General features: G+C 35.2%; 1 protein-coding gene across 1 annotated transcript in view; it reads right to left on the reverse strand.

The window, feature by feature from the left end:
- LOC123307572 overlaps window positions 1-16,061 on the reverse strand; it is a 35,490-nt gene extending 19,429 nt beyond the window's left edge. Inside the window, exons 1-2 of the mRNA XM_044889936.1 lie at window positions 15,697-16,061; window positions 2,074-2,217 (exon numbers count right to left, since the gene is read on the reverse strand). Of these exons, the coding sequence (XP_044745871.1) occupies window positions 2,074-2,217; window positions 15,697-15,802 (250 nt within the window). The 5' untranslated portion in view covers window positions 15,803-16,061. The remainder of the gene's footprint in view (window positions 1-2,073; window positions 2,218-15,696) is intronic.
- Between the last annotated feature and the right edge of the window lie 1,694 nt (window positions 16,062-17,755).

Here is a 17,755-nt window from a genome sequence, read left to right on the forward strand (position 1 = left end):
TCCCGACTCAATTCCAATTGTGTCCTATATTCCACAAATTACCGAAGATCCAAGACCGAAGTCGGGTAAACCCTTTACGGTCCTACTCTTTTCTCAGTTCGAATGTGAGAGACAAGGACATTTGGGAGTCTGAATAGAATACATGCAGTATTTTCAACAAAGAATTTGTAATTTGTTAGTGATCCTCCATATAGAATTCCTCCTTATTTACAGGAAAATATGGTGTATTTTGATCAGGTCACGGACGTTTCAATAGTAAACTTTTCCGATGGTATTCTGTTGAAAGCCCTAGTTGTGAATCCGGCGAACCAGAAGGAACCATAAACCATCTGGTTAATCATTGTCTCATTTATAAATTTCAAGATGGTGTTAAGGCTATATATGCAGTTTCCGAATCTTTTTTCGAATTGCGTCGTGAATTTTTTTTTAGGTCGATCTGATATATTGAATTTGATTTTATTATTTCATATTTTTCAACTTTGCCATTTTGTTTTCTATTTCAGATGAAATTTTTTGGTAATCTGGAGAACATCTGTATTTTCGTTTTCTTCGAGAATAGGATCAATTTTTCCAGTGCAGATGCCTTTCGATATGAAATATTTCAGGTTATTTTGCAAACAGTTTCATCACTTACAAACCACTGCACTCACGGAAAGAAAAGGATTTTTTACTTGAGGTTTTCCCTAAGCTGTTGTATCTTGTATTCGCCAAATTGTATAGTACCCTGTTACGCTAACCTCTGCTGAAACTCTATCCCATACACATGCTAATAGAATAATCCATACGTATTGTTACGAAAGTTTCGGGTTCGAGGCTCGCTGGGGTAGTGATGCCCACGCGACCAACGAGACGAGACTTTAGCCCGGGTGTCCACTGGAAGCGTATTCGAGCGGCTACACGCTCACGCGAAACGAGCGTTTGTAGCCGCTACAAAACAGGCGGCGATTTTGTCTCCCCTGGAAAACTGAATATAAATAAAGCTCAATTTTTTTTATTATAGTATAGATCACTAAATTCTCGATTGAGGCGGCGTTCCTCAACCCGTTTCCATATTAGAGTATATCAATGTTGAGCAAAATTCCAGAGATATTGTCGTTGACTGTCCATGACCACGAAATGGTCTATGACGTTTTAAATCTGAAATATTAACGAAAAACTTGTATTTGTGTAATGAACGAGTGTTTTCAATCGATGTGAAATTTAATGCCTTACAACTTTTTCATACGTTTTTATACTTCTCTCATATATAAGCTGCTTTCAAAGATTTTTCCGAGAAATCAATATGAAATATAACATTTTAAAATGTTTCAGGAAATTGTCCCAACTTTGGGATCCATTAGTGAGAAAAAGTACACCATTGATCTCATTCGACGTAGAATTCAGTACTCTATAGCTTTTCTCGCAAGTAATCAGTCGATATCCGTATTTCTTGAGGACATATGATTGAAAAACTACAAAAAACCCCATTTCTTGGCCGCCAAAAGTTATGCTCAATTCCTTTGAAGGAAAAAACCCAAGATGATTTAATTCGGTCACTGATGAAGCCATTTAAGCAATAGAAATCTTTTATAGGCACAAAATCCTTACTGAATCTCAATTTAACCGGACTGAAATGAATGAGCCAACGGGCGTGCACGCGCTACACTCGCTACAGATCCCATTTCAGGCGGATCGCGCGTACGAGCTCGTAGTCGCTTGAATACGCCCGCTCGAAGTCGCCTGCAGTGGACAACGCTGTATTGAAATACGTTACTTGGGATCTGTAGCGGCTTGCCGTACGTTCAGGCTCGTTTCGCGTGAGCGCGTAGCCGCTCGAGTACGCTTCCAGTGGACACCCGGGCTTACTTAAGTCCCGAGGCATGAAGTCTCGCGAGCTCTAATCTCGTCTCATCTCGACTCCACAGTCTCGTGCGAGAGACTCGTTAAAAACCTTGTGGTTCACATTTGAAAGCGGATCTTATCTAAGAACTCATTTTGTCAAAGTCGTGTAATCTGTTATAAGTTCGAAAATATTTGAAATCGTATTGTCCGTTCTATTCTGGCAAAATGGCTTATTACGCTAAACATACTCACAGGTACAACAAGTCCCTCCTAGACCACAAAAACCATTACTGGTGCCTCCGGTGAACAAGCACTTTGTGGCATGTATACATTTTCCCTCTGTACTTCCCCCATCTTTATTTGTCACTGTGCAGGTTCCTTTGACTTCCAACGTTTCTGAAATAGAAATACATGACTATTCTTCAGTTGTCCGAAGAAATGCTGAAGATTTTTTTGTTTGCGGTGTCATAAATTTTTTTCTTCATAACTACAATCAAAGACAATATTTGTATTCTAAATATGCTGAGTCAGGTCGATTATTAGGTATTCAAGAAACAATATTTATACAGCGATAAACAAAATAGCTACCTATTGATATTGCATTTTTAAACTGCCTAAATCACTTCATTGAGTTGAATCAGATTATTCAGATTCCGTTATTTTCGAATCAGTTAATGTTTGTTAAATATCTTTTTAACAATATATTTCGTGCACTTGATACGGCCTTTAAGAATAGTACTAAAAAAATTTGGTATCACAACAAAATATTTCGATTACGTCATATCTCAAATTTTTTGTTGTGAGAATCCAAATTTTTTAGTACTATCTTTGAGTATTCAATACTCAATACTCAAGGATACTATTCTTGAAGGCTGTATCAACTTGCAGAGTTACACATGTCTATCAAATACCCTGCGCAAAAAAATTAACGCAAATTCGGGAAATCTCAATTTTAATAAAAGTTAACTCTACATTGACTTTATAACTTATTTTTTATGTTCTCTCGGAAAGGTTTTGAACGAAACAAGACACATTAAATGGAAGAAAAATTCAGGATTTCACCGAATCTTATGTGAAAGAGAAATGAACAATTTTCAAAATAGTGAAATGCTGATAAGTGATTTAATACTTGGTATTTCCACCCCTTGCGTTAATTACAGCTCGGCAACGACGGTTCATACTAAAAATGAGTGATCTTAAAATGTTCTGATCTAATCCTTCCCAGATTTCTCCGAGTTGGTTTCCTAAGTCATTAATAGCAGCTGGATGATTTTCTGAACTTCTCAGCCTTCTATTGAGGTTGTCCCAAACCTGCTCAATCAGATTGAGATCTGGACTTCTTGCTGGCCATTCCATTCGAAAGACTTCAACCTCTTCAAGGTACTCCTGAACGATGCGCGCACGATGGGGTCTGGCATTATCGTCCATAAAAATGAAATTTTCACCAATGTATGGGGCAAATGGCACTACATGCTCTTCAAGAATGTTCCTTATATACTTATCAGCATTCATAGTTCAATTATATTATCAACGACCACTAGGTCTGTGCGAACAGTCAAAGATATTCCACCCCATACCATAATCGATCCTCCCCCGAAACCAGTAGTATTCAGGAAATTGCACTGAGCATATCTTTCATGTGGACGTCTGTATACAAGGGAGCGTCGATCACAATGGTAAAGGCAGAATCTAGACTCATCTGTGAAGAGAACTCTTTCCCAATCGGCCTGTTCCCAATGGATATGCTCTCTCGCAAAATCCAAACGCGCCCTTCGATAGTCTGGGTTAAGAGCTGGGCCACTTGCCGCGACACGAGGCCTTAAATCATATTCTCTGAGGCGATTTCTTATTGTCTGAGTGGCGATTTCTTATTGTCTGAGTGCTAATTTGCAACTCGTGAGTTTGCTCAAGCTGAATTTGAAGGAGGCGAGCGGTTGCAAACCTTTGTCTCAACGAAGAAACTCTCAAGTAACGTTCTTGAATGGCAGTTGTTACCCGTGGTCTACCCTGTCCTGGTCTTCGGACATTCATACCTGTCTCCCTGAATCGCTGCAACATTCTGGACACAGTTGTATGGGAAAATCCAAACCTTTCTGCAATTCTTGTGTTTGTCCGCCCTTCTTCTCGCAAAACTACCGCTTGGGTACATTCCTCTTGGGTCAAATTGCGTGTTTCGCGTTGCATAGCGATCGAGTGTAGAAAATCAAACGAAAGAAAAACTATTGATCACTAGAATTGATCGAGAACAACTGATTTTAGAATGGAGCCAATACATTCAAAATCTGATAATATCATCTTTTCTTATTCTTGCTGGGAAAAAACATCTGTATTGAAGAAAACAACAGTTTATGTTGAAAAAGAATTTCAACAAACATCAACTGATTCGAAAATAACGGAATCTGAATGATCAGATTCAACTCAATGAAATGATTTAAAAATGCAATGTATAGCTGTATTGTTCATCATTTCTTGTCGAACGACAAAGTTGAATGTAAGTAAAAGGAGGGAGAGTAGCATCATATGAAGCGAAGATTAGCAAGAATATTTCTGAATCTGTCATTTTGTGACAGTTCTTTGAAAAATCGAAGGAAAAAGCAGTATTTAAATGAAACTGGAATGATTGGCTTAGGATATATGAATTGAAAAAAGACCAAGTTTTTCATATATTCAGAGAGGAAAAACCTGGTTGGCAGCCTAGGTGGCAAGTTACTAGCGGAACCGAAACACGTTGGTTATTCTACTACTGTTCAACCATTTCGTATCGTCGGCGTCGTCATTCTCTTAGTTGATGTGAAGCCCAATGCAAAATAAATGTTCTAACCGGATTTTCCACCATAAATTGACTCCCCTTTGAACTATATTGCAAGAAAATATATACATGAAAATATTTCAAACAAGAATTGCACGAAATCAAATGAATTTCTTCTTTAAAATGATCACGCGAATTGAAATATATAAAGTGTTGACACTGGACGGCATATTACATGCAAATTCATTTTTTCAAAAAGTTGAGCCTGTATAATTTTCTATTTATTGGCAGATCTTTTACTCCGGATCTCGAATATACAGGGTGTGGCGTAATGAATGGATAATATGGTACCTTATGACGAACGGAAAAATATATTTTACGTTTTGTAAAAATGCCTTGGTTTTCAAGATATTGGAGATTTTCGGAAATTCAAGAAAATAACAGCCTTCGCCACTCGTTTTGCAGGCAAGACTCCAAATGAAGGAATTTTTTCAAACTGTTTTTCGGATAGTATTCCTGGATAGATGCTATAGAATTTAAATTATTATTTTTGGGGCGCATGAATAGTTTTTCATAAAAATAATCCAACTCAAATTTTCTGTTTTGCTTATTTTTTTTTCCTAAGTTCAACCCAGCGTGGTGTAAAAAATTATATGGTTACCCGAGTGCCAAAGCAAGAGAAAACATGCCTGTTTCACTGATATTCCGAAATGGTATAACTCACTCTATTTCCAGCATCAAATAATAGACGTAAAATATATTTTTCTGGACCGCCATAGAGTCCTCTACCCGCAGGCTCCATATTATCCATTCATTACGCCACACCCTGCATATGTATAGGTGGATCTGTCTCCCTTATTTCGAGAACTTCAGCGTTTGAAACTTTACTTTCTACAGAGTATAAAAATATATGAAATCATCCCAAAATTCTTTATATGCGAACAACCTACTTGAAAGCATCATTTTCATATTTCAATAAATACTCAACAATAATCAATAAAAATAAAAGAAAAAATTTCGTACGTATAGTGGTAGGATATAAACAGTATCAAGTTTTTGTAACTAGAACGGAGTAAGGTTGGCACTCATGAAATGTCGTCAATGTCATAACGCCGTTGCCACAACTAATATCAATTTTTATTACGAAAATGCCGTAAATTCATTGAAAAAAGAGACAGGGTTTCAGGTGCTATTCAGAATTCAGGTCCGCTCATTCAAATAGTTATATATAACTATATACCCTGATACTCTAAAATCCACAATACGTCAGACGGTAGTGGACATATTCAATGTACGAGAATTTTTATGTAGATAAAATGTTTCATCTGAATCTAAACGACTTATATTTCAGATGAATATTTCCACAATCAGAAAGATTGTGAATGAAGAGGATGACAAAGAATTTCCTTCTATTGGGAGACCCAAAAAAGTGGTGAGATTTTTATGTTTGAGTGAATTAATGCGAAAACTTTACTACAGGATTATCGATTAATGTCATCGTAGAATGAGTTCCCGAAAACTTTTCTATTTTTCATTTGACATCATCATCATCATCACCATTTATTTTGCCTATTAGAAATTACAATCCTAGGACACGTCAATTCATCATATATCAAGTACACTTACATTCTAAGACATAGTTTAAAAAAAATATATATCGAGGACGAAAAACAAATAGCTGAAGGCAACATGCTCTCATCCTAGGTCGCCACCCACAATAAGTTCCCGAAACTCAGTTATATCATACACAGCCTTACCTCCTAAATAGTTTTTGAGAATTCTCTTGAATTTTTTCATGGGTAAGGTGTTGAGCGAAAGAGGCAGGATGTTATATATTGCGATCCCGGCACATATTGGATACCTCTTCATGTACTCATGTGACGCAGTTAAAATTCTAACCCTGTGTCTATTTCTCGTGGGGTAGTCATGGATATCGGACTGTCGAACATGAGAGTCACGGGTGGAGTGGATATGACACAAGATTTTGAGTATAAACATGGCTGGAACTGTCAAAATACCAGAAGATCTAAATATCAGCCTACAGGTCTCTCTGAATGGAATATCATAAATGAGCCTCACTATTATTTTCTGCTGAACGAAGATCCGTTGGGCCCCTGGCATCCTATACATTGTAAATGTCTCAAGATACCAATAAATACCTAATTATTGTCATTATATTAAGATGAACAGCCACAAATACGCGCCAGTTGTCCTGTTAATTGTTTATTCATGTGAAATTTTTGTTCAAAGGTGAAGTTCATCTTGACTTGAGACTTCCTTTAATTCCTTTTACTTATACTGACGCAATTTACAATTAACAAATAATTACAAGAATGTTAAATTCTTCAATTGTTGAAGAATTTAACATTCTTGTAATTATTTGTTAATTCCTTCGGGAGATAACCATTCCCAACCACTGCATCATATTTATTTCATCTTCGGGTTAATATTTTTGAAATCTACAACTGATGTAGCTTATTCAAACTTTAGCCAAGGAAGACAGAAGATAACGAACATTAACTCTCCTCAAGCTAGTGCACATTATGATAATATACTGATCTCTTGTATTTTCCATGCAAATAACTGGATTTGGTACGCCTTCAATCAATTTGTATAAACTTCAATTATGTTCGTTACATATTTTCCGAAGAGATTCGACATTGTGATAAAATACGTAATAACAGAAACTTTTACGTAGAACGGGCTATTGTTTTAAAACGTTTTAAAAAGAATTATCGAAACAGAACCTGTGCTGTAACTGTATATCAAACACTGCACTTAGAAAATGCAGAATTATCAAAACGGAGACTGTAAATCAAAAGCTGTTATTTTAAAATGAAGAATTATCGATGCAGAAACTCTGCCGTAACTGTATATCAAACCATGCATTTTTATAATGCAGAATTATAAATACTGTATATCATATGCTGTAGTTTTAAAATCAAGAATTATCGATACAGAAATTCTGCAGTAATTGTATATCAAATACTGCATTTTCAAAATGCAGTTTTACGAATACAGAAAATGTACAGTAACTGTATATCAAAAATTGCAGTTTTAAAATGAAGAATTATCAATACAGAAACTGTGCAGTAACTGTATATCAAATACTGCATTTTTAAAATGCAAAATTATTATTACAGAAACTGAAGAGTAACTGTATTCAAAATACTACATTTCTGAAATGCATAATTATCAATACAAAAACTGTACCGTAACTGTATATCAAATACTGAATTCTTTAAGTAGAATTATTAATACAAAAAATGTACAGTCACTGTATAGCAAGAACATCATTTTTAAAATGCAGTATTATCAATACATAAACTGTGCAGTCTCAGAACAGCAATTGTGCTGCATTCACGTGGCACTTGTTTTGTAATGCAGAGTCTGTACCGTTTGTTGGTCATAGTGAACAACCCGGTACGTCAAATTAAAAAATAGAAATTTCCTCCAAATCAATCTCGCCATTTAGGCCCAGTTGTACATTTCAATTTTATGCCGAGTTTAAATTTAAAACAAGTTCAACTTTGACGATTTCTTACAATTCTGACAGGAAACCAGGTTCAATATTGAGCTCAAATTTAAAATACACAACCATGCCTTAGTAACGTAGGCCCGGTTGTTCAGTTAGAGATTAAAGTTGATCCTAGATTAATTTTGACAGTTCCGTTCAATTCTGTTAGGTTAATCTAGAATCAACTAAAACAAATTCATTTTGTCGCAGCCGAATTCCGTCCTTTTTTTATTGAAATCTACAGAATCTATGGGGAACTTGACACACATTTGAATATCTTCACATGGCCACCTGCGAATTAAGTACACATTGGTTTTCATAAAGTTGAGTGAAAAAAATCGTGAATTCACTAAGGTTAAAGAACTCATTCCAACGGAACAAATCAGAAACTAATTAATGGCTTGAAAAAAATTGAAAGGTTGAAACGTTTTCGCTTCATAAAAAAACAATGGTGAATTGCTGGAAAACTAGAAATGATATTGAAGGAATTTCAACAGAACCAATTGGAACAAATTCGGTATATACTGAATTTAGAAATTGAAATTTTTTCTAAACCAAATAAAGATACACATAATAAAATTGACATCTTTTCTCAAAACGAATTTAGCGTAAATATTGAGCTTTGTTCCAGAACCTGTTTCACTAACTTTTCGCCCAGAATTTTTCCCATGGGGCTATTTCGACAAATAACTGCCCTTCATTTTATAATTTGTATGGATAGATTATTTAATTGTATTCTCCTGGTATTAATATGAGTAGCTGTTTTTCCTGTTTTTTCCTTGTATATTTATAAATGAATATTCATTGCTTGATTATATTCACTTTCCAAAAAAAAACAAGGCAGAAAGGATTGAAAATGAAACAATTTAATGCGAACATATTGGAAAAATGAACAATTCTGTTGAATTCACAACGTTTTGCTGAACTAAATTGATTTCTTTGTTTCACTAAATCTGACACGAAACAGCATTTCGATTCGATCAGGAATTCGATTGACCAGCATCGCATTCACACTGAATGTAACGAAAGCTATTCGATATATGAACTCTGCTAGGAACAGAAAGAATATTGGAACTGATAGAATATTCAATAAAACAGTTCCCCCTCGAAATTATAATTCCCGAGAGGTTTAGCCGCATATTTTCTCTCTCGAGTGAGTTCGGAGTACAAGTTCGTCAACTTGTTCACAGGTTTTTATGATGATTCAGGAGTTCCAACGACGCTAAGACCCTCAAAAAGCGAAAGGGCACTTCAAACGAACTTTTCGAAACCCACCTCGAAATCGATAGATCCGATCCGCTCGAGTGACTATGTATCGAGAGATATTCCATGTTTCATCGATCCAGAAAAATGTCATTCTATCACAAATCACGAAATGTAAAAACCTGTACCTATTTTTCCTATATTACTGACTCATAAAAAAATGCTTCTTTCGAAAAAAGAACATGGTTACTGAAAAAAGGTAATGTATTCACTTGACGAATGATTTATTGGAGAATCAAATGCATTTTCAAAAGGATATGACGAAGTTATGTTGATATTCTTTTTCTGAAATTAGATCTTTGCTTATACCAATTTACATGGTTCCTAAAATGAAAATATGTAAACATGGTGTAATATAAAGATGCATACAGATTATCTACAGATTACACTGACGTCACGTTCGTTGGCCCACGTTATAATGCACATGATTCAAACATCTAACATACGATTTTGCGTTGAAAAAGATCGTTGAAATTGTTCTGATTTGTGAGATTTCCTATACAATTCTTCTTTCTTAAAATTTGAATTATTACGATGCTTGTTCGAGAATGTATTTTTGGAAACCATACTTTGTATAATAGCTATTTATGTAACAAGTACATAAATTAGGTCTTTATGGACGAGTCCAAAATAACTTGGGCAGTCCATAAAGTCTAATTATGTACGAGTTGCATACAAAGATTTATGTTCGACTGCAATGCAAAAATTGTATTTTCTAAAATGGCTTATAACTGAAAAATATTAAGTGTGCTTTTGATTTTCTTACCTTAGTAACCAGCGTCCTTAGCAACCTTAATGAACACAATTGCAAAGATAATAGAGTAGAAAGAGAGGAAACGAAGCGACTAAAGTGATGTGAGCGCCATCTGTGTTTCAAATGTGTTTTTAAGACTGGTAAAAATTTCAATTAGAGGGACATTCACAGAAACATATGAAATTTCTGAGATTTCAGATGGCCGTTTTGATCAAAGAGGTTTTCAATATTTTGATTCTCGTACCGCTTTTTGTTTATCAAACTCGTTCTAGTTGCTCATCATTAAAATTTTCGTCTAATTTCTTGGTGAAAATCTCAAAATATCGTTTGAAAATTATTGTTTGATAAAGAACTGTGGATCAAATAAAACGAATTTTACTGATGAAAACGGGGTAAGTATTAAAACTGGTAACACGTGACTCGGTCATTCATTAATTTTTATTTTCAGTGCTACGAAGTGGATAAACTTTCAGGGCGTAAAGGCCTGCAAACACTACTGACTACACCATGTGCAATGAATATTTTACTTCAATTCGATTGAGAACTGTTCATCTATATGTAAATTGTTGTATGCAGGACCCATTTAGGGGAAATTATGACTTTTATACGTCTATTCGAAGATTCTCAATTGCCTTCAATATATTCAGAAATGCAAAAGTTTTATGGATTTCGATTTGGGAATCGGGTGACCGTCAAATTGTCGTGTGAGTGTGAGTGTTTTGTTCATTCATTAATTAATTTGTATATTGTGTCGTAAATATACACCATACCATGAAGAAATTATACTGACGGGCTTGAATACAGGTCTTGTGTAATACCTTTGTAAGGTTTTTTCAATTGTGGTTCTGAAAATTTTGTAAATATATTATTTACAAAATTTTCAGTAAGTAACGGAAATGTGTATCCTATGACGTTAAATTGAATATTGGTTCATATTAGTTTCTGATATAAATTGTACAAATTCAACTAAGGCCCAGTTGCAGGAAAGTCCATTAAGGTTTGATGCCCTATCAAAATTCAAAACCGTCATTTTTGAAGGGGAAAATGGGGGATTAAGATTTTAATGAAGTATTAAATTTTAATGGACTTTCCTGCAACTGGACGTAAGTTTATTAATTCAAAACGTTTTGCACAGAAAAAACACCTTTGACGTACCTATAGCAGATAACAATATACTCTTGTGTCCTATTCGTTTACCGTAATTTAAAATTCTTGTCAATTTTTTATAGATTGCAAATAAAAATTTATCACATCCAACTGCATATTTTATTGATACCAATTGATTCCAAACAATGTTCAGATGAAAACTAAGATCCTGGTCACAAAACAAAACCATCATTTTGTTTTGTCGCTCAGGATGTTTGTTTTCTGGTTTCAACAAAGTCAATATTGAAATTCAATACAAGGAATAGAAGTCGAATTTCGCGCCCCTCAATTATAAAACAGAAAACTGTTATTAAACAGTTTTTCTGTATTGACAATACGTTTTCAGCGCCATCTCATTGTCAAATGTGTTTTCACTGGCGGAAATGTAGTCGGTTTGTAGTACTAGCGATATGAAGGCGTTTCCTATCTTTCTACTCTATAAATCTTTGCACAGTTGTTCACTTCCTTGATTTTGTGATAAAGGTCATAATAATCCAAAAAATGGATAGTGCTGGAGAAGAAAATTAAGCCGTAAGCGCCAAAGAATCTCTCTTACCCATTAAATCTAAAAGTGCTTATGAAAATATGTATGCGGCTTATAACAAGTGGTGTAAAACGAAGAAAATTGTAAAATCGACAGAAGACAGTATTCTGGCTAACTTCAATAGTTAATTGAAAGCTCACAAAAGTTCTTCGCTATGGACTACATAGATGAATCGGAAAGTACTAAAATAAGTGTTGTCACCAGAATATTGGGCCAGAAAGTAGTTGATGATCAAGAGTATTGCAGATCGAAAACTGTGCTTCTACTTTGAGCTCGACTTCCTCAGGCATGCATTTTTATAATAACAAAGAATGTGTTTTTAATGTTCACTACCACCCTTGAGTATTGAATACTCAAAGCTACCACACTAATGCTTAGAATAGTAATTCATAATTTTGTTTTTTTGTCGAAGTTCAATTCTTCTTCCTTGAATAAAGTGTTGTTTGCATCTTGTATATTTACTTGGCAGAATGATAGTGACAGTTGAGTCCAATAAAGTGGTGTCCAATAAAGCAGTCAATTATGGACACTAAACGAATTCATAAATAAAGTGTTTATGATGCAGTCGAATATAAATATATTTTTTTATCCCCATACATTAGTGGGAACTGAGTTGAAAACAAAAACACTAGAAAACACAGGAAAGTTTTGTACTTGTAAAGTTTGCGCTGTTTGATAGCTTCTCGCGTCAATACTTATTTGGTTATTGAATGGGAAGGAATTTGCCGAAAACGTTAAGAACTCAGATTGACAGACCATTGTGTCGGATGCTAACTTTCACACTGCGATTGAATGATTGGTCGAACTTTTGATGGATGAATATGGGAAGTGCACCAGATTTATTGGTATAAGGAGGCAACAGAAAAAAAAGGAGAATTGGATATCAGCATCCTTAGTCAAATCAGTTAACAAGAAAATAGTATTTAGGTACCTGCAGTTGAAGAAAGATCCAAATAATTCGCGCCTCAAAATCGAATACAAAAATTATAGGAAGACACTCGCAAAGATATTGAAGAAGACGAAAGACGAATACTACGAAGATTGAGGAAAATAAAGCCATTGCTACTAACTTGTGGAGACATGTGAACGAGATGTTCTGTGAGGGTCGGAGAGAAAATGAAATAAAGTCTGTAAGGAATGAAAATGGCATCATTATTGGTAATAAACAGGAGATTGTAAATACTTTTAACGATAGCTACAGGAAGAAAACCAGCAGCAAGAATCAAGAGAACCTCAAATTACAGATTCAAGGAAGCGATAAACGAAAAAACGATATTTTTGAGTCCTACAACTCCAAAAGAATTCATTAATGTTATAGGTAGACTGAAAAACTATAGAGCCCCTGTAATTGATAATTTAAGTAGCGAAAAACTGAAGCTGGTAGCTGAGCACATCGCTGAACCGGTAGGACATATTTTTAACAGGTGTGTAGAAACAAGACATTTCCCATCATGTCTCAAGCGATCGGTTATTACGCCAATATATAAGAATGGAAACAGAAATAGTTGATAATTACATATACACATAAATAGTTCCTATGGTGCATCGAACATGGAGGATTTATTTATTTTACAAAAAAAAGTGATAAGAATAATGAGTGGTCTTGGATAAAATCAAACTTGCAGGGGCGCTTTCAAGAGTAACGGTCTACTTACCATATATGCGCTATTACAAGAGTGTTTGCTATTCGTGAGAAGAAACAGCCAATATTTTCAAAAATTCGGAAATAAGAAACCCATTCATGTAACTACAAGTCTTGACTACATATACCCCAAATTTACTTTAACAACAGGTCAAACACAAGCAGAATATAGGTGCCTGAAATTATACAATTCTCTACCAGACTGCATTAAAGAGATAGAAAACCTAAAATGTTTTAAAGGCAGTCTTATATAAGTTTCTATTAAATTTGGAACCCTATAGTTTATTGGATTATGTCAGATGAAGAATGACGGAATCATTGACACTATTTCACCTCATATTATGTTGTGCATATTGATTTGACTTGAAATAAAGAAATATTATTATTATTATGCATAAAAAGAATTGCGTTACCATATCAACGAACAATAACTCATTAGAAGTGTCAGTGTGAAGTTTGAGGTCAAAAGAGTAAACCGGAGTTACGCAATAAATCAAAAGAAAGAAGATGTCCAATTGTCCAACGAAATTGTGAAAATCGAAACATTGGAGTATCGAGCCATCATCGAGTACCTGTATTTAAAGGGGTTAAGAGGTAAGCAGATTTACGAAGATATGCTTAATACCCTTGGTGATCAATGTCCTTCGTATGCGATCGAGAAAAATTGGACTGCAAGCCTCAAAAGAGGTAAATTTTTCATTGAAGATGATGACCGATCGGGAAGGCCAGTTTCTGTGTCACTCCCTGAAAATATCGATGCAGTTCATGACATGATTTTATCAAACCGTCGAATTTGGCTAAAACGGATATCTGAAGCACTGAATATTCCATACGAACGCTTTCATCATATAGTTCACGTCAATTTGGACATGAGAAAAATTGAAAACTCTTTTTCGTATCAGGAATCTGAATAACCAATACGCTGCCCCGATCTTCCACATCATCTGCGGTCATATTCACCAGCTCGCCAATTCTACACCCTCCAGCAACAAGCAACACCTATAATAAAAACTAAATTTATCAATAAATATTTCTCATCAGGAGCGGCATCTAAAAAATATTCTAACTTCTCTCTTGTGAATACACTCGCCTTATTTGCTACGTATCCTCTGGAATGTTGCTTCAAAAAGGCGGTGACTTGGTAAAATCTGCCGATGTCTATTTTTTCTTTCAGAGCCAACATTTTTATGAGTTGCGAATAGTAGGATCATAAAGACGACGACTTAACTTTTTTGGACCTTTCGGAAATACAAGCCAAAATGATTTTTTCGTTGACACCTTTGGCTTTCTTATTATTTCTCCAGGTACAAAATGCCGTATATTCTTTTCGTTCAAAATTTTTGATTTCAATGGAATAACTGCTTTTGCTGCCTCATTTGCTTCCTCTATAATGCTCTCGGGAACTACAACCTCGTCGTCACCGCTCAACATTTTTCGAAACACGTATCAAGAATTTTTAACGGTTTTATAATTTTCATTGACACTTGCAAACATTTAATTACATAGTGCCATAGCAACCACCGATCGAAGGGATATCCTGATATGAATTTGAATTATTATATATTTCCTTACTTGAATTTTCATCAAAATGGGATAGAATTTTGTATACGACACATGAGTTAAAAATGTATATTCACTCAAAGAAATAAAATGACTCGTCCTACGAGCTTGTGGGTTAAACTTTCTCCTCATGAATAAACATTCATTTAACTCACATGTTGTATAAATAACTATTTTCAAGAAAATACGTAATTACTGAGACTTTAACGTACAACATAGCGCTGATTTGAACACAAAAATGTTTTGACAACCTTCATAACCCCACATTTTCGTACTATACAGAGTGGAATGTGTCAAATTTCCATGGCCAACCGTGTGCTAAAATGAAAGTGAATGGAGTATACTAATACTACTACTACATATTGAAGACTTTCCGATCCATCATAAGAATCCCAATGTCTCGTAACCCTTACACACAGGTATGGCATAGTGCTGAAATTTTCACCAAATCGGCTATCTAAAAATAGAGATATAAACTGGGTTTGTTATTTGAATTACGAAAATAATAGGCTGTTTCCGAAATAACCTGAAATTGAGGAGGTCTGAAAATACTCCCATGATGCAAATTTTCAGCACGCATTTTTATTAGTTCTCTATGAAACTTTGATAAGCCATCCCGGTGAATCACTCTGTATATAATTATGTTTGCATTTGATTTCTTACATGAACGCTGACATTTATTGCATCATAACATACTCACGTTTGGTATTCCAAAAAAGAGCTAAGGGGTCGTCCACATCAGTCAAATCGAAAAAACCACACTGCACCCTCGAAATGACACAAAACAAAACCAAATACCTCCACATATTGACTAATGTGACTACTTAGAAAAAAAATCCAACTGCTGCAACATCTTGAAAGTTGCCTTCTTAAAGCTTTTCCTGATCAAACATAACAGTATACAGTCAAAAAACCAATACTGCATCTTGTGCCTATTTTAAAATACATAACGGGGCATTTAATAGCTGGACAAATATTTTTTTTCACTTATGTGCTACAGATTCCATAGGAATTCGAAATATGCTGTCCTAAACAAACAGAGGCGAACAATATACCATCAGGATGAGATCTTTGTTTGTTCAATTATAACTCGAATTTCTGCGGATGTAATCAAGATCCACAGATTCTTTGTTTAACGTAAATGAAAACGGTTAAATGATGAGACGAGTTGATGGGACCATTTGAATATTGAAAAGGAAGATGCCACTAGCTCTACTAAATATGAAATGATTGTTCAAATTTTGTGCCAAATATCCGGGCGTTGTTGTGCATTTCGGGTATTCAGCGCTTGAAAGTTTGATTAGACGATGGTAATTGAAGCTTAATTACAATTATTTTCATTCACTCGTAGAACAACTGAAATACAGTTGAAATAATTATTCTGTAGGTACCTACTAGACTAGCTGACCCAGTGAAGTTCGTACTCCCGCAAATTGAACCCATTTCATACCATACACAACATATTTGCGCATAACAAGTGCAGGTGAGTTTTGGATGAGTTCCGCATGATACAGATGAAATGCAGCACACGATCATCACATTTCCTTGTTATTCACAGTGTGCCAGTGGCGGCCCGTTAGGGGCGGCTGAGTCGGCAGTGCCTACCCAATAAATCCCAGGCAGCAAAGATGTTAGTCCTCACTTTTGTTGAATTAACAAAATCGAAATGCCAATGTATCCCAAATTGCTTGATTTTGGCTGTTTCTGGTACTTCTTGACTATATAGGTAAAAACTTTGAGAGGAGTCCTGGGCTCGATTTTCATGAAAACCGTTTCACCGATCTTCATATCTCTTGTACTAAGGGTGAAATAGTATATAACATTACTAGCAAGGTAAGAGGGTTTTTACTGGCGAATGGAGGATATAACTGACTAGCCGCAGGCGAGTCAGTTACCTCCTTGAGCCAGTAAAACCCGTTACCTTGCGTGTATTGTTTTATATTTTAATTGTTTCTCATTTGTAAAATGGTTAGATAAATTCCAAAAAAATCTCAATAATTTGTCGCAAATGTCGTAAGCTATGGAAGCGTTGCCATGAACATGTCTGTTTATTTTTCTTTACATTTGTTTTGGCGAAAGCGAAAATGAATGAAGAAATTATTGAGGCAACCAGCAGTGTAGCTTCATGTTTATTACCTGCAAAATCAGCTTCAAGGTACGAGCGAGAATACGACGACTTCAAAAAGTGGCAAAACAAAAATAGTGTGATTGGGGTAACTGAAGATATTTTGTTGGTCTACTTGAATCAACTATATCAGCTAGATTCAGCCCTAATACTTTACGGGCAAAATGGTCTATGCTGAAAAGCTGCTTGGAAATGAAGGAAAATGCCCTTGTTCGCAGGTTTGTTTTCCTTAAAGGATTTATTGAAAAATATGACGTTTAGTTGTCATTTGCAGATTTCAATAGGTAATAGCGTTTCTGAAACGAAAAAATGAGCGTTATACGCCAAAAAAGGCCAAGTTATTAAGTAAAGAAGAGGCTGAACAATTTCTTTTACATGCTTCTGATGACCAGTGGTTGCTGGCGAAAATTGTAACAATATTTGGGATTTTTGGGTGTTGTCGATGTGACGAAATTCTCTCCTAAACATGAATGATGTAGAAGATATGGGAAAATACGTTATTGTGACATTGCGGCAAACAAAAAATTTAACAACAAGAAGATTCACCATAACCGATGATGGCTGCAGCTTCAAGCCCTGCATGTTATACAGGAAATATGTAAATCTTCGGCCTCCTGGAACAGAAAGCCTAAGA

This window comes from Coccinella septempunctata, chromosome 2 (genome assembly GCF_907165205.1).
Source record: "Coccinella septempunctata chromosome 2, icCocSept1.1, whole genome shotgun sequence".
Lineage (NCBI taxonomy): Eukaryota > Metazoa > Arthropoda > Insecta > Coleoptera > Coccinellidae > Coccinella > Coccinella septempunctata.